Source organism: Elgaria multicarinata, chromosome 7, assembly GCF_023053635.1.
Source record: "Elgaria multicarinata webbii isolate HBS135686 ecotype San Diego chromosome 7, rElgMul1.1.pri, whole genome shotgun sequence".
NCBI lineage: Eukaryota > Metazoa > Chordata > Lepidosauria > Squamata > Anguidae > Elgaria > Elgaria multicarinata.
Genome location: NC_086177.1, coordinates 3,451,465 through 3,472,927, shown reverse-complemented (window position 1 = coordinate 3,472,927; position 21,463 = coordinate 3,451,465). Strand labels below are relative to the sequence as shown.

Genomic DNA, 21,463 nt, shown 5'->3' with positions numbered 1-21,463 from the left:
CATGGTACAGCCTAAGATTTGGGACACCAAACCCCCCTAGTTTAGTTGGTCAGAATAGTGTCGCCTGATTGACCCGGATGCGCTTGCCCCCTCCACTGAATGTGGATAGAGCTTGTTGCCAACGTTTGAACTCATTTCCAGGAATCTCTACTGGCAGGGTATGAAATAAAAAAGACAGTTTAGGCAACAAAGTCATTTTCAGGGCTGCATTCCTCCCTAGCCAAGATAATTTAAGTTTCTTCCACAGTGTCATATCTTTTCTTAGCGCATTCCATAAAGGATCAAAATTGCGTATACGCAGTTGTTTGATTTCCTTAGTGATCTGAATGCCTAAGTATTTTAAACTGCCAAATCTTAAAGTGACTTTGAAAATTCGTTGAATATTTTTCTGTTCAGCCAAAGGGATATTAACACAGAGCAAATCAGATTTGTCATAATTGACCTCCAGACCAGCAACTTCCTTGAAGGTATCCAGATGTGTGCGAAGAGCAGGAAGAGCAACCTTAGGTTCTGTTAACATAAGCAATATATCATCAGCAAAAAGGTTGATGCAATGATGTCTCCCATTTATTCTAGGCCCTGATATAGCTGGGTCTGCCCGAATTGAGGTTGCTAGGGCTTCTATTGCAATGGCAAAGATAAGCAGGGAGAGTGGGCAGCCCTGACGTGTGCCTCTAGTTATTTGAAACCTTTTTGATTCCCAAGAGTTAACACATACTGTTGCCTTAGCATCAGAGTACAATTGCTTCAATACCTTAAGAAATTGATTACCAAACGCCATTTTATGAAATAAGCGGAAAATAAAAGGCCATTCCAAGCAGTCAAATGCCTTGAAAACATCAAGAGAAAACAGTGCCAAAGGAGACTTTTGGCTTTCGCTGTGGTGAATTAAGTTAAGTATCCTGCGCACTGAATCTGCTAAGTGTCGACCTGGCATAAAACCTGTTTGATCTTCATCTACATATTCTGTTATAAACTGGTTCAGACGATGAGCAAGCAAGGATGTGAAGAGTTTAGCATCCTGATTAAGAAGTGCTATTGGGCGATAAGAGTTCACTAGGTGGGGATCTCGTCCTGGCTTAGGAATGGTTATCAAGCGCATGCGTTTCCAGGATTCTAGAATCTCCCCACCTTCTAAAATAAAATTAAATAATCTCACTAAATAGGGAGTAAGGGTGACTTTAAAAGCTTTATAAAATTCTCCCCCCAGACCATCTATGCCTGGTGATTTCCCATTTTTTTAACGTTTTATGGTCTCTTCTATCTCCTCAGCTCTTATGGGACTATTAAGAAGAGTTCTATGTTCTACTTTTAATTTAGGGATAATCAGCCTGTCTAAGAATGCGTCTATCTTGGTCATATCAGGGCTGTCTGTAGTATATAATTTTTGATAGAAATTTTCAAATGCCTTACAAATTTCCTCATTCTTATAAAGAAGGTCCCCCTAAGGTGACTTGATATGTGAGACCCGAGATTTAGCCATTTTTCTGCGTAAGGCTTTGGCTAAAAGCCTAGAGCTTTTGTTGCCAAATTCGTGATAATAACGATTAAGAAATGCCAAGGATCTATGTACAGTACGTGTGTCTAAAGCAGTAAGTTCACCACGTTTGCCCATTAGTTGTCTGTATGTCCTTTGACTGCCGGTGCGTTTATGAAGCGCTTCGAGATGAGAAATGTCATACAGTAGCCTGGTGCGTGCTGCCTCTCTCTTCTTCTTCATCTGTGAAGCCTCTTTGATGCACGATCCTCGAAGAACCGCTTTCATAGAATCCCATAAGATATCCGTTGAGATTTCTGGCAGGTCATTGAATTGGAAGAATTCAGAGAGATCTTTTTGCAGTTGTTCTCGAATTGATTGTTTAGTTAAAAGATGAGGGTCCAAGCGCCAGAAATAAGACTTGGTGCGATCTTCTGAAAGTGTCAAGTCAATCCAAATTGGGGCATGATCTGACATTGTGATGTTGCCTGTCAGCTGTAGTCACTTTGTCCTTTAAGGGCTCAGATAAGAGGAGGAGATCTATACGGGAGTAGGAGCGATGTCTTGCAGAAAAACAGGAAAAATCTCTATCCTGTGGATGTAGAACTCTCCAAATATCACACAAGCCCTGTTCCTGAAGAAGGTCCATGAGAAAAGTTGAGGATTGGGGTCGACCAGACTTAGCCTTAGAGTGATCCATCTCATCATTGTGTACAGTGTTAAAGTCACCTCCAAGGATTACCTGACCCTTTTTGAAAGTGTCTAGGGTAGAAAACATACCCTGAAGGAATGAGCATTGATTAACATTAGGGGCGTAGATAGATCCAATTGTGAGTTGCTCAGAGCCCAAGAGTCCCGAAATGAAAATGTAACGGCCTTGTGTATCACAGCATGTGTCCAAGATCTGAAATGGGCATTGGTTAGCCACAATTATGAACTTGATCATGTCTCCCCCCTCTTCTTTTTCTGGGATCCCACATACCCTAAAATTTCGACATCTGCTGTGATCTTGATGTTCCTCCAGCTGGATGTGCAAATCTCTCACTGCATCCGTCATTTTCTTAATTTGGGATTGTGATTTCATTCCCATTTCCAGGGCTGTATTTGCAGATACGGCCGTTTCAGCTTGTTTGTTGGCTAATTCTTTTACTGTGACTTCTAGCGCTTTAAAGGCTACAGTCCAGCTTTCTGTTAAATCATGTTTTAATTGCTAGATGTATTGAAGGAGATCATGATTGCTAACAGTCTCCTCTAATTCCCTGCTATTTTTTCCGGCCTTAGGCTTTGTTGCTGCCATTGCGGCCTTCTCGGTTTTATCTGCACTGTCAAATAGGCTGTCAGTGTCAAGGCCTCTGAGACTTGTTTTTTTTTGCAATTTCTCTCTTTGGCTGCAGTCTCTGTTGCATCCCCTCACTATTCCCCCCACTTTTAAGGAAAAACTAGTGCTTAAAGCCAGTTTCCAAATGCTTACTGTGCCCACGGTTCAGAGCAGCAAGAGATTAGGCCTCCATCTTGAGCAGAGCCAAGCCACGCCCCCCTACAGCCCTTCTTCTTAAAGTACACATCCAACCCTTTTCTTGTCAATGTGGATGCCCTCAGCAAGTTTATCTTCAGTTTAGGAATGAACTGTACTTCCTGTGCTGTGCTATTGCTTTATACATTCTTGGTCTTGCAACTTAGGGCTATCTTTCCTTTACCATTTATGGCGATAGGGTTTCCACCAGCAAAATGTACACTCCTGTTTGCATCTAGGTTTAGTTCATGAAATAAATTAGCATCAAGGGACATGTGCAACAATGTCCCACTATCAATCAACTTTGGTATTTCTTTTTTGTATTACATTAAAAGTCCCGTGATCTTTATTATTTATGCTGATTGTAATCCTTTTAGCTCTGTGTCCCCTTGGAGGAGTAAAAATTGCTCCAGCACGCCTTCTGGAGGTGGCCCTTTTGGGTTGCATTAAAATCATGTGGTTATATCTGCAGCCATTCTTTCTCCCTTTATATGTACAATCTGGTCATCTGCTAAACATAATTTTAATAAATTTATGTCTTTCGACTCCCATCTTGCAATGGTTTCTTCCCCAGTGCTTTAGGCATGCCATCCACCTCAAGTTGGTTATTCAGTCTGAAGCACCATACATGACAGTTCTCTGCATTTCGTTTGGGAATTCCTGTTTGCCCGCTCTCAGTCATGGTTGCAATTAGGATGAGGAGGGGAGAAGAAGCATGTATACTGCTAAACCTCCTTAGAGGAAGGGAGGATATAAATCCAACAGAATAAATACATGAACCGCCCAGAGAGCTCTGGCTATGGGAGCGGTATATAAGTGCAATAATAAATAAATAAATAAATAAATAAATAAACAAACAATACATACATTAGAATGTAAGCCTATGCGGCAAGGTTTTGCTATTTTATTGTTTTACTCTGTACAGCACCATGTACACTGATGGTGCTATATAAATAAATAAATAAATAATAATACATAGACAAATGTATTGTTACAGGATTGGCCTTTGCAGAGTGTTTTCAAACTGTAGATCCAGTATTTGGGAAGGGTTTGGCTGCCAATTAACCATCTATAGCTGATCAATATGCTTCAAACAAGGGATACACCAAAAATTGTTTCTAAGTGGATTTTGTACCAATAAGAACTAATAAAGGCAATTTTTAAATCCATTTTTTTGTTTTATTAAAAATATATTCCCAAAGCATAACAACAAAATATAACTTGCAAAAAAATTGGTGTGTGTGTTTAAACAATAGCATTGCTACAATTTAGCGCTGCTAAAGATTCTTAGACAGATTAACAGTAAATAGTATTTCCTAAACATTTCTTGTTCTTAGACTTCTAGCCCTAATAGCATAAAAAAAGAGATCTCCTTCTTTGTACCAATTTCCCCATTCAATAAGATGCTCTCCCATTCCAAAATCAGCACTTAGTTATACGTTTCTGGGTAGAATCATAGAATAGCAGAGTTGGAAGGGGCCTACAAGGCCATCGAGTCCAACCCCCTGCTCAAAGCAGGAATCCACCCTAAAGCATCCCTGACAGATGGTTGTCCAGCTGCCTCTTGAAGGCTTCTAGTGTGGGAGAGGCCACAACCTCCCTAAGTAACTAGTTCTATTGTCCTACTGCCTTAGTTACCTTATATTTTATCTATTGTCCCGTAAATGAGGGCTCACAATCTTAAGGCATAATCCTATGCTTGTAGGGCTTTTTTTCTGTCTGAACATGCATAAGATTGCACCCTTAATTGACTTATTGTTATTAAACATTCCTATAAAGTTAAACATCCAAAAAAGGCTTACATGTAAACCTTTCAGGCTAGATATGATAAATTCTGAATCAAATCTTTGAAAAGTCAACTCCTTACTCAAAATTTGCTAAATACATCTGTCCATATTTTTTCTAGACAATTGTATATCAAGCTTTTTGTATGTGTATACCTTACTTTTTCTAATTGATTGATAAGCAAAAACTTTAAATAATAATTTAGAATAATACAGTCTCACTCCCATTTAATTACTCAAATAACCCTTTAGGCCATGTGATAAGGCTTTAACTCAACACTTTCTCTTTGGATACTATATAGGTCATATTGACTACTGTTTTTTATGTCAGTTACCCAGAGGTCATTGTGAACCTGCATGTGTCTTTCTGTATCTTCCCTTTAATACAATTATTGCTCTTTACTTATTTATATTTTCAAATTATTTATAATAAAACATTTTGCATTTGCATTTGATAATGAGACATCCTATATTGTTTTAAGAAAGGTGGGCTAGCAATTTCGTAATACTCTTTACAGCAAGTCCAATAAAGCAAAATCAGATATTTCCTAAACGTCCGGAACAATATTTGTAAAACCTAATAAACATATTTTTAAATAAAGAATTCTGTCATGATTATCAATCATTTGAATATGAATTTCTATTCACACAAAAATTGATGATATCAAACACACTCAAAATCTCTAGACTATATAAGGCAACTGTATTTATCCATCTAGTCACATGATGTCGCTCTCTGCTTAAATATCTTCTTGAAAATAAAAGGGGAGTGTGCAAGAGGCTCTTCTTTTGCTTTGTCATTTTAATGCTTGTAATTGGAGGATCAAAAGGGATCTCAGTAGGCTGGAGTTGATTTTTTGAAATTTGTTTTACAAAAACTGCCACAAGATTGGGGAATAATATGAAATATTTCTGAGATGATGGTTCCATATGGAGTCTCTTTAATGGGGAGATGGCAGCTGCTGCAGCTGGTTCTCCTCCACACAGCCTGGGAAATGGGGAGCGGCCAGCTCCATTATTCTGTGCCGGAGGAATCCCAGCATGGCACCTTTGTGGGCCGCATCGCCCAGGACCTGGGGCTGGAGGTGGATGAGCTGGTGCCTCGGATGTTCCGGATGGAGTCTGAAGATCATGGGAACCATTTTGAGGTAAATGTGCAGAATGGGATCTTGTTTGTGAATTCCAGGATAGACAGGGAGACGCTGTGTGCCAAGAACCCTTTGTGCGCCATTCACCTGGAGGTGATTGTGGATAAACCTTTGAGGGTCTTCCATGTGGAGGTGGAAATTAAGGACATAAATGACAATGCTCCTGTTTTCTCAGCAAGTAAACAGTCTCTGAGTGTTGCAGAAGTAATACTGCCAGGTACACGTTTTCCTCTGAAGGGAGCCTCTGATGCAGACATTGGTTCTAATGCTCAGCTCAAATACAAGCTTAGTTCCACAGAATATTTTGTCATTGAAGAAAAAATAAATGACCAACACAGCATATCATTGGCACTTCTTTTAAATAAAACTCTGGACAGAGAAAAAGTATCAGTGCACCATTTATTACTTAAAGCTACTGATGGGGGCCAACCAGAACTCACAGGCACGGTCCACCTTGAGATCACTGTGATGGATGCAAATGATAATGCGCCTGTATTTAATCAGTCTGTTTATAAGGTGAAATTATTAGAAAACGTGGTGGATGGAACATTGGTTATTCACCTCAATGCAACAGACATAGATGAAGGAATGAATAAAGAAATATCCTACTCCTTCAGTAATAATGTTCCTTCCAATATATTCAGTCTACATTCCAATACAGGTGAGATCAGGGTGAAAGGGAAAGTGGATTTTGAAGATACTAATGCATATAATATAGAAGTTGAGGCAAAGGATAAAGGTAGTCCTCCTTTGTCTGGACACTGCACTATCCTTCTTGAAATTTTAGATGTAAATGACAATGCCCCTGAGATGTCACTGAAATCCATGTTGGTGCCAGTGCCTGAGGACTCCTCACCAGGAGCAGTGGTAGCCCTGATCAGCGTCTCAGACAGGGACTCTGGAGCCAATGGGCAAGTGAGCTGCTCCCTGCAGCCGATGGGACTTCCTTTCAAGCTGGTGTCCACCTTCAAAAATTACTTTTCACTGCTGCTGGCTGAGCCTGTAGATCGAGAGCAGGTAGCTGAATTTGGACTAATCATTGTGGCCCAGGATGAAGGTTCTCCATCTCTATCAGCTAGCAGCACCCTGGTTGTACCCATTAGTGATGTGAATGACAATGCACCTGCTTTTGCTCAGACTATCTACACTGTCTTCGTGAAGGAGAACAACCCACCTGGTGCTCACATCTTCACAATATCTGCCTCAGACCCAGACATGGCTGAAAATGCCCTGGTCAGCTACTGGCTGGATGAGAAGCTCTGGTCCCTGTCAAGCTACATCTCAGTGCACTCAGAGAGCGGGAGGCTCTACGCCTTGCAGCCCTTGGACTATGAGGAACTGAAGCTGCTGGAGTTCCAAGTGAGTGCCAAAGATGCTGGGCTGCCCTCCTTGTGCAGCAATGTAACAGTGCAGGTTTTTGTGATAGATGAGAATGACAATGCTCCAACAGTGTCTGGACCAAAGGAAGCTCCTATCCTGCTGAGGGTTCCTGTCATGGCAGGGCACATAGTGGGCAAAATCCATGCTCTGGATGTTGATTCAGGCTACAATGCATGGCTGTGCTATGAGCTGCACGAGCTGACTAGTGGCCCCTGGCAAGTGGGGCTGTACAGCGGTGAGATTAGTGCCAGGCGGGCTCTGGATGAAGCAGAGGGCAGCAGTGGCCAGACCCTGCTGGTCCTAGTGAAGGACCATGGGAAGCCACCACAGTCAGCCACAACCACCCTGAGTATATCCCTTGTGATGAACACTCAGGTGGTCCATGCTGATGCCTATCTTACCAGGACAGAAGGTCCAGGACCACTGGTCGACAATGTCAATGTCTACCTAATAATTGCCATTTGCTCAGTGTCCAGTTTATTCCTGCTTGTGATCATCTTGTACGTGGCTCAGCGATGGCAGAGCCAAGTGAAGGAGACTATGGTGTATGGTCCTGGCACAGCCACACTGGTGTGCACTAGTGAAGTGGGCAGCTGGTCCTATTCAAATCGCCACAGCCACATCTTGGCAGGAGTGAGCGGGGAGGCTGGTGCCAAAAGCGACCTGATGGTTTTCACCCCCAACATACCTGTCTTTGCAGAGAATGGGGATGTGGGGAATGTGATGGAGCTAGCCCCTGATTCATCTGGACAGGTGAGTCCCTAATATTCCTGATTTCAGTTTTTGATGTGATGCAACTTTTGAATACTCACTGGGGGATAATAACAACACAGTTTTAACTTGTACAAATATGTTTTAATTTGAGATCTTTTGGTTTGTCCTTTGATGGTAGGAAGATAACATTGCGTTTGTTGTGAATTAGCCATGTGAGTTAGCAAATTCCTGGGCAGAATGTGACTCGATGAAATAATTTCTGCTCATAATAAAATGCAAGAGACAATCCGCACGTCGCTCCCAGAACGCTTCTATGAGACCCCAGAGCACCCCGAAAACGATAGTCTGACTTCCCTGTAAAAGAAACGAGGAAGAGCCGTCCATGCTGCTGCCGCCGCTGCAGCCACCGAGGAGAGCTCTCCGCCGGAGAGGAGAGCTCGGCAAAAGAAGGCGGGGTGAAGAACGGAAGAAGCTCTCTAACCCGCCTTCTTTTGCCGAGCTCTCCTCTCCGGCGGAGAGCTCTCCTCGGAGGGGGGTGGGGTGGGGTGGGGTGGCGGCGGCAGCGGCGGCGGCATGGACGGCTCTTCCTTGTTTCTTTTACAGGGAAGTCAGACTATCGTTTTCGGGGTGCTCTGGGGTCGCATAGAAGCGCTCTGGGAGCGACGTGCGGATCCCCCCCAAATAGATATATAAACATACATATATAGATTTGACTAGGAAATAATACTAGTAAAAGAGGTTAAAAGATATTGGGGAATTATTGACTTAGTTGTAACTGGAAATAATCTGTTAATAATCCTTTTTTGGGCAACAAGATCCAAAACCCAGTTTGTTTAGATATTAAATATCTTAAACATAGAAAAACTCAAATAGATGTTAGATACAAAACAATACTCCTCATTAAAATTCCTACCTTATCTTTTTCAGTCATAACCATATTTCCTCATCTACATTTACTATCCTGCTGCTGAGCAAAGGGAGTTGCCATAAAGCAAACTACTTTGCCAGAGCAGGTCATTCAAACAGACTGGCAATTGAAGGACCTAAAATGCAGACAAAGGAGGAACACTCTTGAAATATTCTTGAAAGGGGAAGCTTTAGTCCAGACCCATGTAAAACAGAAGCAGACAAACAACTACAGGCATTTTACCTCACAATTTCAGAGAGACAAGATGCTAAGGAGAAGGATTTGAAAAAAAGAAATGCAACCTCACCTGCATCTTCAATTGTGTTAGTGGTAATAGCAAGTACAGATGGACTGAATACGTTTATACATTTTTAGACTTCAAGATACATTTCTATAATGAGCACTGTATTTAATTAATATGAGAGCCAGGCCATATTGTATTTTGGGTATAAATATGGATGACTCTTCAAATTAAGTGGAAATGGTGGTACTTACCCCAGGGCTTTGTGTTTATTGTTTCTTTGGTGCAATTGTTATGGGCTGCAGTAAGGGACAACTCCATGGTTTGAATTGAATACTTCCCATCTAAGCGTTCTCTGCTCACTGTTCTATTGAGACAATTTTCTTTTAGTGGTGGAAGATACACGCACCCCCCCCTCAGATATCACCACATTAAAGGTGGCTCTTTTAATAATGGGACTTCCAGTGATAGCACAGGAGATGTTCTGGTCATTGATGACATTGTGTAATGGACCTGAAAACTTCCTTGAGTCGCCAGTCACAAGCATGCAATTAATCACTTGTTTAGAAGAGCCTTGAGAGTGCTATTCTCTTCATATCTACACAGAGGTAAGCCATGTTAAGTTAGATGAGATTTACTCCCAGGTAAGTGAGAAGGATTTCAGCAGAACTTTGTATATAAAAGTTAATACATTTCTATTTGACAGAGCAGTTGGGCAAATTGGTTTGGAAGATGGTGGACTTTTCTTTCATGTATTATTTATTTTCTTTTTCTTTTTAGTTTAACATAGTTTAACACTGGGAACTCCTCTGGATTAATGCAAATATGTTTTCTGCTGTGTCATGCAGACTCATAGATATTGGACAAATGTAGATTACTTGATGAAACAAGGGGTTGTACTCACTAAGTACTGAATACTGGTAGACTCAAATGAGAGCTGCAATTTGTGTTTGGGTGAATTTTATTATTTATTTATTTATTTACAATATTTATATACCACTCCCCATTGAAAATTTTGGAGCGGTGTACAAGATAAAATAAAATAAAAAGAGAATAAAACACTTTAAAATAGATTTTAAAAGAAGCAAAATGTATAGTGAATTGGATTTGCATCCTTCCATCCCCCCTTAAAATATTTTTGGTTTTGTATCTGTATGTTTTTGTAAATGAATGTTGTGGTTTTGCATATCTAGAAAAAGTATTATCCACTGCTCATGGGATGTCGCTCTCCTATCATACAACAGCCATATTGTTGAGCTTCGGGGAATGAGTCGATGCTTACTTAAATCTGGGGTTTGGGCTCTGTATTACATACCTAAGCATTTAACCCAAAGAGTTGGGGCACAATCTACACTTCAACACTAAAACAGAGCCCTTGCAATATCTTGAAATCATGGCCTGGCTCTCAGGAGGATGCCGCATTTCCTGGTTGTGGTGGTGATGTGCTAGTGGCAGCGATGCAGCAATGGGGCTGTGGCGGCGGCTATGTGGTGGTAGTGGTGATGGGGCCACGGTGGTGGTGATGGGGCCATGGCGGTGATGATGTGGCGGTGACAGCGATGTGGCAGCAGGGCGGTGGTTGCAGGTGAGCAGGTAAGGCCCGGTGGCAGTGGCTCTGGATTGGATGAGGAGGCAGCGAGGAAGCAGTGAGAGAGCAGGGAGTCGGGAGTCGAATGGACTCCTGTCCAGCCTTGCTACCAGCTTTCCTGAGTGCCAGTTGTGCTGCCGGCACCTACAGACCAGCAAGGCTGAGTCACCTCGGCCCCCCCGAATCTCACCTCGGCTTCAGCACTGAGGCAAGCTGGGCAACTCCCGAAGCACCCCGAGTTGAATCAGGAGGCCCGTGCACAGCACTATGTAGAAGCCATTGCAAAGCAAGGAATTGTGCTTGAGGAGAGAAATGTGAACTTCACAACTGAAGTAATACAGATGGCTAGCCAAGTTCCCGCCATTAATGGGAAGCGATGAATTGTGGGGCTGAGCAGACCGGCAGCGAAGTGAGAAAGGCTGGCAAAGAGCAGTGGCACAGCCACACAGCAGCACAGACCCAGCAGCAGCATCTCCTTCCCAGGAGGGAATGATGACTGGTGAGCCAAAAAGTGTGATGATGGGGTGGGGCCAAAGAGGCGGACCCAGCAGAGTGAGATCTCTCCTTTATTTTGCCTCCAGCTCAACCTGAGGCTCCACAAGGCCGTCTTCCCATGCGGCTCCAGGATTGCAGCTGCTGACTTCCCCAAGAGTAAATCCATGGGGGAAAGAGATCACGGAGCTTGCAAAAGAGCTCCAGAAGATGGGCTCGACAAGGAGCAACCGCCCCCTCGCCTGCCCACAAAGCAGGAGCAGGAATAAGATCTCAAAAGGCCAAGCGGGGTGGAGCAGCGCTTCCTCCGCTGCCATCAAGACCAGGAGCACACATTCTTGTAGGAAGAGCAGTGGAAGAGGAGCAAACTTCCAACCACCACCAGTGCTCCTGGCATGTGGAACACAGGAATCGGTCAGCAGGCAGGCGGGCTGATTAGAGGGTCCACGCCCCATGCTGCCGCCAAGCCTATTCAAGTGAGTCAATAAAGGTTGTGGCCAATTTATTATCCCAGCTATGCCCATGTGCCTATTTGTTCTTGTCCCTTCACCAGCCGGACCCAATTATGTGCTGCCCACAGAATCTAAACCCCTTGCCCCTGATCCAGGGCCTAAAATTACGTAATTGCACCACTGGTAAGAACATCAAGGATCGAAAGGCAGAAGCACCAGTAACGGGAAGAATATGTACAAATGCAGTTACACAAACTTAGGCCTTAGCTAGACCTACCTTGAAATCCGTGCCTGACGAGGGGAGAGCCTGCGATGCAAGTACCGAGGGATCTCGCCCTCGTCTACATGTGAGGCGCGACGGGCTAAAGGAAAGACCCATGGCGTCCGCCATTTTAATTTTTTTTTAAAGGGGCTGGATGCGCACAAATGCTCGGGTTATTTTTTTTAAAAAAAATGTTCTCCCTGCTCCCCCCACCTTGCCCCCGATGGGCGCAGCTTCTCCTGGCTACGCGCAAGTAATCGCGTGTAGCCGGGAAAAGCAGTAGAACGGGCTACACGCTTGCGGTCTCGGGCTCAGCCCGAGACCACAGGAAAAATCGTGCCAAAAGTGGTGCCCATTATCCCAGGGCAAGGGAGGGTTGATTCCTGCCTGAGCCTGGGATCCCCTGTGCGTCATTTGGGGCGATCACAGGGGCGATCCCGGGTATCAGCCCGGGATAACCCCTCATCTAGCTAAGGCCTTAGCCTTCATTTCTGTATGGTGTGAGGACTAAAGAGTTAAGCCAAAGGCTTTGTGGAAGGGGAGGCTTTTGAGGCGCAAGAGAGGAAGAGAGACAACAACCAGGTATTCTGGCACTGATGTCTCAGGGGTTAAGAGGCAACAACTTTTAATGACCAACTCATTTAAGGAAGGAGAAGAGAGAAGTGAAGGTCACAGAAAAGGATATATCAAGTTACAAGGTCAGAGACTTAAGAGGGAGGGAGGCCATAGAAGACTTTTAAAGAAATGACTGTTCTAAACAGTCTCTCTCTCTCTCTCTCTCTCTCTCTCTCTCTCTCTCTCTCTCTCTCTACACACACACACACCCCAGGGCATGAATTAGGATTAAAAATGAGGGAGAGCAGTCACAGACCAACTCATATGAAAAAAGAATGCCCCAGTACAGCAATACCTGTGGTTAAAATGCAATTATACAAATTCCTTCAAACATGAACTTCAGGCAAAACACTTTTCTGGAGTGTCATGTCAAAGGTACCACCCACCTCCTGTTGTTCAGTTAGCTTTAGTTAACGTTAATGCCCTCAGTCATTTTCAGCACTCTTTAACTGTCAAACCCTTATCCATATATTTTGATTTGTATTTCATCAATTATCCTCTTGGGGTTATTTGAAATTTGTATATCATAATTGTATTCTTAAGTACATTATTTTGTACATTGCATATTTTGACTCATCACCCCTAGTGTCTCTCCTTTTCTGCACTGCTGTTTTTAAAGCAAGAATGCTCAAATGGGAGGATGCCCCCATTTCTTTAGAGGTTCTACATCTGGGAGCTCCACGCTCGGCATTCCACACACCCAAGTGGGGCATCATAAAACATCAGAATGCATAGATGTGATACCATAATATGATGCAGGGTTAGATAACCTGATGCCCTCCAGATGTTTTGAACAACTCCCACAAGCCACAGCCAGCACAGCTAATGGTCAGGGATTGTGGGAGTTATATTCTAAAACATCTGGGGGGCACCAGATTGCCTACCCCAGTTATAGTGTATTCCCTTGAAGAATAAAGAAGATGATGTGTGCTTGGAAGCAAAGAAAGGAGCAAAAAGTACGTAAATAAAAACAGCAAGGAGGATGGAATTAAGTTGTACACTCATAATATCGTCTTTCCATAGTTCAAGGAACACTACTTGATCATTGTTACTATACGATTATCTTTTTAGAAAATAAAATTAATGTTCAGGTTAATTTACAAAGGCCATTTCTCACACTTCCCATCCTCTGTCCCCTCTTCCTCTTAAACCCAATTGCCTTTATAGGCTATGAATAAAAAGATGTACACATTTGCTAATTTGCTAATAAACAAGCAATATCACTCCACAGTAATTACGCATTTTATTTTATTTATTTTTTCTTATATGGTGAATTATTACAAAGGGAGATAAGAATGTTTTCACTTACATTTAAAGAAACATAAGAAAATGAGATAAATACAAAACATTAGAAAAAGCCAACCAAAAATACTACACAAATTGCATTTTTAAATCTCTTCACATGGTGTCGCTCTTTACTCTTAAATATCTCATACAGACTCAGAGAAGATCTCCTCCATTTTAACTATCATCAGAATATAGACAACACCTGAAACTGAAGAAGCACAAAAGACAACAACAGGCTGGATGAATATTCCTTCCCACTACAGATATAACACTACACGAAGGAAAATTTAAAAGGATTACAACTGAGATGGTTGTTCTATGGAGAGATTACTCGGTGAGGAAGCAGCTGCTGCAGCTGGTTCTTCTCCACACAGCCTGGGAAATGGGTAGCGGCCAGCTCCATTATTCTGTGCCGGAGGAATCCCAGCATGGCACCTTCGTGGGCCGCATTGCCCAGGACCTGGGGCTGGAGGTGGGTGAATTGGTGCCTCGGATGTTCCGGATAGTTTCCAAAGAACACAAGGATTATTTAGAGGTAAATGTGCAGAATGGGATCTTGTTTGTGAATTCCAGGATAGACAGGGAGGAGCTGTGTGGCAAAAGCACTGTTTGTGCCATTCACCTGGAGGTGATTGTGGATAACCCCCTGAGGGTTTTCCATGTGGAAGTGGAGATTGCAGACATAAATGACAATGCTCCATTTTTTATAGCAAGGCAGGAAAAGTTGCTCATTCTAGAATCAAGACTGGTAGGGTCCCTTTTCCCTCTAGAAGGAGCCTTAGATGCTGATGTTGGTACAAATGCACAGTTAACTTACCATCTCAGCCCCAGTGAACATTTCATCCTAGATTTCCAAAGGAGTGGTGATGATAATTCCTTAGGCTTTGTATTAAAAAAACCTTTGGACAGAGAAGATATTTCTGTGCATCACTTACTGCTCACAGTCACTGATGGTGGCCAACCTGTGCTAACAGGAACAGCTCAGCTGGTGATCATAGTGCTTGATGCGAATGATAACCCTCCTGTCTTTAACCTGTCAGTATACAAGATACAAATGTTAGAAAATGCCTCCAGTGGGACATCAGTGCTTAAACTCAACGCCACTGATTTGGATGAAGGTATTAATAAAGACATCACATACTCTATTCGTAGTGTAACTCCATCTAAGACAAATACTATGTTTAGGATAGATTCAAATACTGGGCAGATTATACTGAATAATGAACTGGATTATGAGGACACGAATTTATATGAGATCCGAGTGGAGGCAATGGATAAAAGTGCTTTCCCCTTGTCTGGACATTGCAAAGTCTTAATAGAAATTCTGGATGTGAATGATAATATTCCAGAGGTGTTGGTGACTTTCCTGTTGGTACCAGTGCCAGAAGACTCTTTGCTGGGCATGGTGGTAGCCTCAATCAGTGTCTTAGACAAGGATGCTGGGGCTAATGGGCAAGTGAGCTGCTCCCTGTGGCCCACTGGGCTCCCTTTCAAGCTGGTATCTTCATTCAAGAATTACTATTCACTGACACTGTCTGAGCCCCTGGATCGGGAGAAGGTGGCTGAGTACAAGCTGCTAGTGACAGTCCAAGATCAAGGGGTTCCATCACTGTCAGCTAGCAGCAGTCTGGTGGTGTCCGTTGGTGATGTGAATGACAACCCACCTGCTTTTGCTCAACCCTTCTACATGGTCTTTGTGAAGGAGAACAACCCACCTGGTGCCCACATCTTCACAGTGTCTGCCACAGACCCAGACATGGCTGAGAATGCCCTCATCAGTTACTGGATAGATGAGAATCTCTGGCCGCTGTCAAGCTACATCTCAGTGCACTCAGAGAGTGGGAAGCTCTACGCCTTGCAGCCCTTGGACTATGAGGAGCTGAAGCTGCTGGAGTTCCAAGTGAGGGCCAAGGATGCTGGGCTACCCTCCTTGTGTGGCAACGTGACTGTTCAGGTCTTTGTAGTGGATGAGAATGACAATGCACCTGCCGTGTCCAGGCCAACAGAAGAGAATCCCATTCTTCTGGTGGTTCCTGTGGTGTCTGGTTACATAGTGGGCAAGGTCCGTGCCCTTGATGCTGACTCAGGGTACAATGCGTGGCTGCGATATGAGCTGCATGAGACAACCAGAGGTCCTTGGCGGGTGGGACTGTACAGTGGTGAGATCAGCACTACCCATGCTTTGGATCAGGTGGATGACACCAGCAGCAGTGGCAGCCAGAGCCTGCTAGTGCTGGTGAAAGATCATGGCAACCCAGCACTGTCCACCACAGCCACACTGAGTGTGTCATTAGTGGAAAACTCTCAGATCATCCATGCTGATATTCACCTTCCCAGAATGGGAGGGAGCCCTAAGCTGTTGGAGGACACTGTCAACATCTACCTGATCATCGGCATATGTTTGGTATCCAGCTTGTTTCTGCTGGTGATCATGGTATACATGGCTTTGCGATGCCGAAGCCAATCCAAGGAACCAATGGTGTATGGTCCTGGCACAGCTACACTGGTATGTGCCAGCGAAATGGGCAGTTGGTCCTACTCAAATCGCCACAGCCACATCCTGGCAGGTGTGAATGGAGAGGCTGGTGCCAAAAATGATCTGATGGTTTTCAGTCCTGGTATTCCTGCCACTGTGGAGAATGGGAAGCAGCAGGATTTGCTCTGTGCAACGGTTAGTGGCCCTCTTTTTCATATGCCTCTTTGTGTAATGATATTTTCATTTATATTTTATTATTTTTCATTTATATTTTAAATTATATAACTGACATCAGTTTTACCCTGGGTATTTTAATGGAGGCTTGTGTATGTTTAAAATATCCTTTGGACTTTTCTAAATGATATTTTTGGTATATGGTAATTTGTTCATTTAATTAATACGTTTCTTGTCAACATTTCAAAGCTTTAATCTTCCCAAGGTGGCTTAAGTGTATCAATTCCATGTCAATAATACAAATAGATTTTGTTCCATATAAGCAGCTGTCTAACAATATAAAATGTATGCTAAATATAATCCATAAGGCAAATTAATCAGATGATTGAATGACATCTTTCGTATTGAAAAAGCATTTGATTAGCTGGACTGGACTGATTTGAAATATACTTAAGAATGAATATAGGTCAGCAGTTTTTAAGACCATCAACACACTATACAACTCACCAATAGTGCAAGTAGCATCAATGGTCATTTCTCAGAGTGCTTTCCAGTAAGAAAAGACACCATGTAAGACTGACCTCTATCAACTTTGCTGTGTCCTATTGCTGTAAATCATCTTGGCAGAGTTATCAGACAGAGTTCTAACTCCCAAAGCATGAAAGCTGAACAAATGCACTTCTTGCAGATGCTGTGGCTAATTTGGATAAATATACAAACAGACATTGGTGGAAATATGGAATGTTAATTCTACATTGTCTGTCTGTGCCTGGGCAAAAGAAAGTGCCTCCTCTTTCAAGTGGCCTTTATATGTTCCTATCATTAATATAGATGGTATTCTATTCCTGTGCAAGTCAAACATATATTTAAGATTAGCTGATGGCTGTGCTGGAACACTTGTGGGCAATCACACGGGTACATATACTACTACTACTAGTATGAATACTACTACTACTACTACTACTACTACTACTTAGATATAGCACTTTGAGTGTTTAAAATACTTTACTTGTAATACAACAACCCTATAAAGCAGGTCATTAGTATCTCCATACTTCAGATGGAGAGCAGAAAGTGAGAGAGTGGCTTGTATAAGGCTACTTGCTGAGGTCATTATGACAGGGGTGAGATTCAAACTGGGGATTTTGTGGTTTCTAGCTCACTCCCTCAGCCATTAAAGTTCTCTAAGCATATCTGGAGCTGGTAGGATGCTACACCACCCCATGGTTGTAGGCTTGTAGGGTGCTGCGAAAGGTCTCATCTTGTTTCCAATGCTGCTGAATATTTACCTGAAATCACTGTGGGAGGTCAACCAGAGTTTACCATGAAGTGCCACCAATATGCTGAAAATCCTAGTGGAAGTTCTGATCAGGTCTCTTGGAGCTGTAATAGATCGGATGATTGTGAACAGACACAGACTAAAGATTAATCCAGACAAGATGAAATATATGTCTATTTTGGGGGATCTTTTTGGTTATGGGGTAGTTGTACAAGTTGTTTTGAATAGGTTTGCACTCCCACTGAAGTCTGAGATTTGCAGTTACAGTCACGTAGGAAAAACCAGCCCTTTACATTGAAAAAGCTAGGGGGTGCGATGATAAGTCCTCCCCTGTTCTGCACAATTCCTCTGGCACATCTTAGCAAAGGCCTCCTGGGTGTTTTACCAGCTGCTCCCATGCTTGGTGTGAATTTCAGTATGGGATCACAGAATGGAAAATGGCTCCCATGTCACTGATGGAAAGTGTGAATGGTCCCTCCCCAAACAACCCACAACAGTACATCACAGGCTTCATGCAGAATATACCATCATCTAGGGCAAAGAAACCCAATGCCCCACTATGGAGTCAAGCAACACTGGAACAGTAATGCCATCTTGTCAGAGTAAACCACCACCCTGTGGTCAACAACAAAGAATTTACTGGGACAAAGATTTAATGGGCATGATATTGGCAAACCTCTTCAAGTGCACATGTCAGTGTGATCACTGCACAGGTGTCAAAATATAGAGGCAGGCAGACCTTTTCCAGGAAAGCTGGATGGACAGACATTCAGATTCACTGTAATATTATTTTATTGAAGACGTTCAGTGAACCCTGTGTTATACATTAGAAAAGAAAGCCTAGGATCAGATAACAATAAGAACACAGGCTTTTCAAAGTTTTAAATTTCTGTCACATGGTGTCGCTGTTGAATAAAAAATAGTGTCAGAGGACTGGATAAGTCAGCTCCTCCTTCCTTTGTGCAGACATCTGCAGAAAAATAAATGGACCATTAGGACTGCCTGACAGAGCAACAGTACTGAACATCTAAGCTACACTAGAAACCATTTCTTATTTGTAGCCCAGAAAGCAATGAGAGTCTATATTCCTTTCTGATCTGCATGAAATGGATATTTGGCAACAAGGCTTCATGGTGAGGAGGCAGCTGCTGCAGCTGGTTCTGCTCCACACAGCCTGGGAAATGGGGAGCGGCCAGCTCCATTACTCTGTGCCGGAGGAATCCCAGCACGGCACCTTCGTGGGCCGCATCGCCCAGGATCTGGGGCTGGAGGTGAGTGAGCTGGTGCCAAGGCTGTTCCGGATGGAGTCTGAAGATCATGGGAACCATTTTGAGGTAAATGTCCAGAATGGGATTTTGTTTGTCAATTCCCGGATAGACAGGGAGACGCTGTGTGCCAAGAGCTCTGTGTGCACCATTCACCTGGAAATGATTGTGGATAAACCCCTGAGGATCTTCCATGCGGAGGTGGAAATCAAAGATATAAATGACAATGCTCCCATTTTCACTGTAAATCAGTTGAATCTCTTTGTATCAGAATCAACAGCATATGGTTCTCGCTTCTCTCTAGAGAGTGCTTCAGATGCAGATATTGGTAAAAATGCCCTTATTGCATACAGGATCAACCCAAATGAATACTTTGTTCTGGATACTCAGAATAAGCATGATAAAACCATGTCACCAGAGCTTGTTTTAAAAAAAACTCTGGACAGAGAAGATATCTCTTTGCACCATTTATTGCTTACAGCAACAGATGGGGGTCAACCAGAACTCACAGGAACAGTACAACTAGTGATAACTGTGCTGGATGTTAATGACAACAGACCTCTTTTTAATCATTCAGTTTATGAAGTGAGTTTACCAGAAAGTTCAGCAAACGGGACTCTTGTTGTTACATTAGAAGCAACAGATCTTGATGAGGGTATTAACAAGGATATTTTCTATGGCTTTAAACCACCTTTACCTTCAAATGTTCACAAAACATTTGCAATTGATCAGAATACAGGAGAGGTCAGGTTGAAAGGAAAACTAGACTTTGAAGAGGTCAATTTATACGAGATACAAATACAAGCCATTGACAAGGGCCATGCACCCATGGAAGGAAACTGTAAACTTTTGGTAGAAGTTTTGGATGTGAATGACAATCGTCCTGAGATGTCACTGAAGTCACTGTCAGTGCCGGTGCCAGAGGACTCCCCACCAGGGACAGTGGTGGCCCTGATCAGCATCTCAGACAGGGACGCTGGGGCTAACGGTCAGGTCAGCTGCTCCGTTTGGCCCCCTCGGCTCCCCTTCAAGCTACAGTCCACCTTCAAGAATTACTACTCTCTCGTGGTGGCTGAGCCCCTGGATCGGGAGCAGGAAGCAGAATACAAGCTGGTAGTGACAGCCCAGGACCATGGGGCTCCATCACTATCAACCACTAGCAGCCTGGTGGTGCCCATTGGCGATGTGAATGACAATGCCCCTGCTTTTGCTCAACCCTCCTACACGGTCTTTGTGAAAGAGAACAACCCACCTGGTGCCCACATCTTCACAGTGTCTGCCTCAGATCCGGACGTAGGTGAGAATGCCCTAGTCAGCTATTGGCTGGATGAGAAGCTCTGGCCCCTGTCGAGCTCCATCTCAGTGCACTCAGAGAGCGGGAAGCTCTACGCCTTGCAGCCCTTGGACTATGAGGAGCTGAAGCTGCTGGAGTTCCAAGTGAGGGCCAAGGATGCTGGGCTGCCCTCCTTGTGCGGCAATGTGACGGTGCAAATCTTTGTGGTGGATGAGAATGACAACGTGCCAGCAGTGACTGTACCAGGAGAGGAGGCCGCTACCCTGCTGGTGGTACCCATGACAGCTGGGCATGTGGTGGGCAAGATCCGAGCCCTTGATGCTGACTCAGGCTACAATGCATGGCTGCGCTATGAGTTGCACGAGGGGACCAGTGGGCCTTGGCACGTGGGGCTCTACAGCGGTGAGATCAGTACAACACGTGCCTTGGATGAGGCGGAGAGCAGCAACAGCCATAGTTTGCTGGTTCTGGTGAAGGACCATGGCCAGCCAGCTCTTTCAGCCACAGCCACGCTGAGCATTTCGCTGGTAGCAAGTGCCCAGGCCATCCAGGCTGATGCCCACCTCCCTGGAATGGGAGGGAGTCCAAAGCCCCTGGTGGACAACATCAACATCTACCTCATCGTAGCCATCTGCTCAGTGTCCAGCTTGTTCCTGCTGGCCATCATTCTGTATGTTGCCCTGCGATGCCACTGTCAGCCTAAGGAAGCAGTGATGTATGGTCCTGGCACGGCTACATTAGTATGTGCCAGTGAAGTGGGCAGCTGGTCATACTCCCAGCGCCACAGTCGCATCTTAGGGGGACTGGCAGGGGAGTCCAGTGCCAAAAACGACCTCATGGTTTTCACCCCCAATATACCGGTTTTTGCAGAGACTGGGGAGGTGGGGAATATGAAGGAACTGGTTCAAGATTCATCTGGACAGGTGAGTCTCCAAAGCTCTTTTTAGAATTATAACTATGGAGCACCACGTTCTTTCAGGTAATATGTCAATGATATGTGTATGCAAGTATGAAAATATTACATAAATTACTGGTAACTGCTTTTAGCATTGCTTTAATTTTTGTCTAAATAAATATGTTGCGAATTTGATCATTCCTCCCTGCAAACCAATTCA

The 21,463-nt window shown here is 43.7% G+C and overlaps 4 protein-coding genes across 4 annotated transcripts in view; 3 read left to right on the top strand and 1 right to left on the bottom strand.

The window, feature by feature from the left end:
• LOC134401301 (histidine--tRNA ligase, cytoplasmic-like) overlaps positions 1-21,463 on the bottom strand; it is a 380,518-nt gene that overhangs the window by 147,165 nt on the left and 211,890 nt on the right. The window lies entirely within an intron of this gene.
• The window catches only part of LOC134401298 (protocadherin alpha-3-like), a 248,332-nt gene continuing 232,446 nt past the window's right edge, over positions 5,578-21,463 (top strand). The window contains exon 1 of the mRNA XM_063130104.1: positions 5,578-8,055. Within this exon, the coding sequence (XP_062986174.1) occupies positions 5,692-8,055 (2,364 nt within the window). The 5' untranslated portion in view covers positions 5,578-5,691. The remainder of the gene's footprint in view (positions 8,056-21,463) is intronic.
• On the top strand, positions 14,034-18,376 carry LOC134401227 (protocadherin alpha-5-like). Its single transcript, XM_063129979.1, has 2 exons — positions 14,034-16,531; positions 18,206-18,376. Exons 1-2 carry the CDS (start codon positions 14,168-14,170, stop codon positions 18,374-18,376), a joined length of 2,535 nt encoding a protein of 844 aa, XP_062986049.1. The 5' UTR covers positions 14,034-14,167.
• LOC134401226 (protocadherin alpha-13-like) lies at positions 18,896-21,295 on the top strand. The gene has a single exon (XM_063129978.1). It carries the CDS (start codon positions 18,896-18,898, stop codon positions 21,293-21,295), a length of 2,400 nt encoding a protein of 799 aa, XP_062986048.1.

Coding starts and splice junctions, on each gene's coding strand:
- LOC134401226 (XM_063129978.1), top strand. CDS start 18,896: ATGGATATTTGGCAACAAGGCTTCATGGTGAGGAGGCAGCTGCTGCAG.
- LOC134401227 (XM_063129979.1), top strand. CDS start 14,168: ATGGTTGTTCTATGGAGAGATTACTCGGTGAGGAAGCAGCTGCTGCAG. Junction 16,532..18,205: donor AGGATTTGCTCTGTGCAACG/GTTAGTGGCCCT, acceptor TGTGAATTTCAG/TATGGGATCACAGAATGGAA.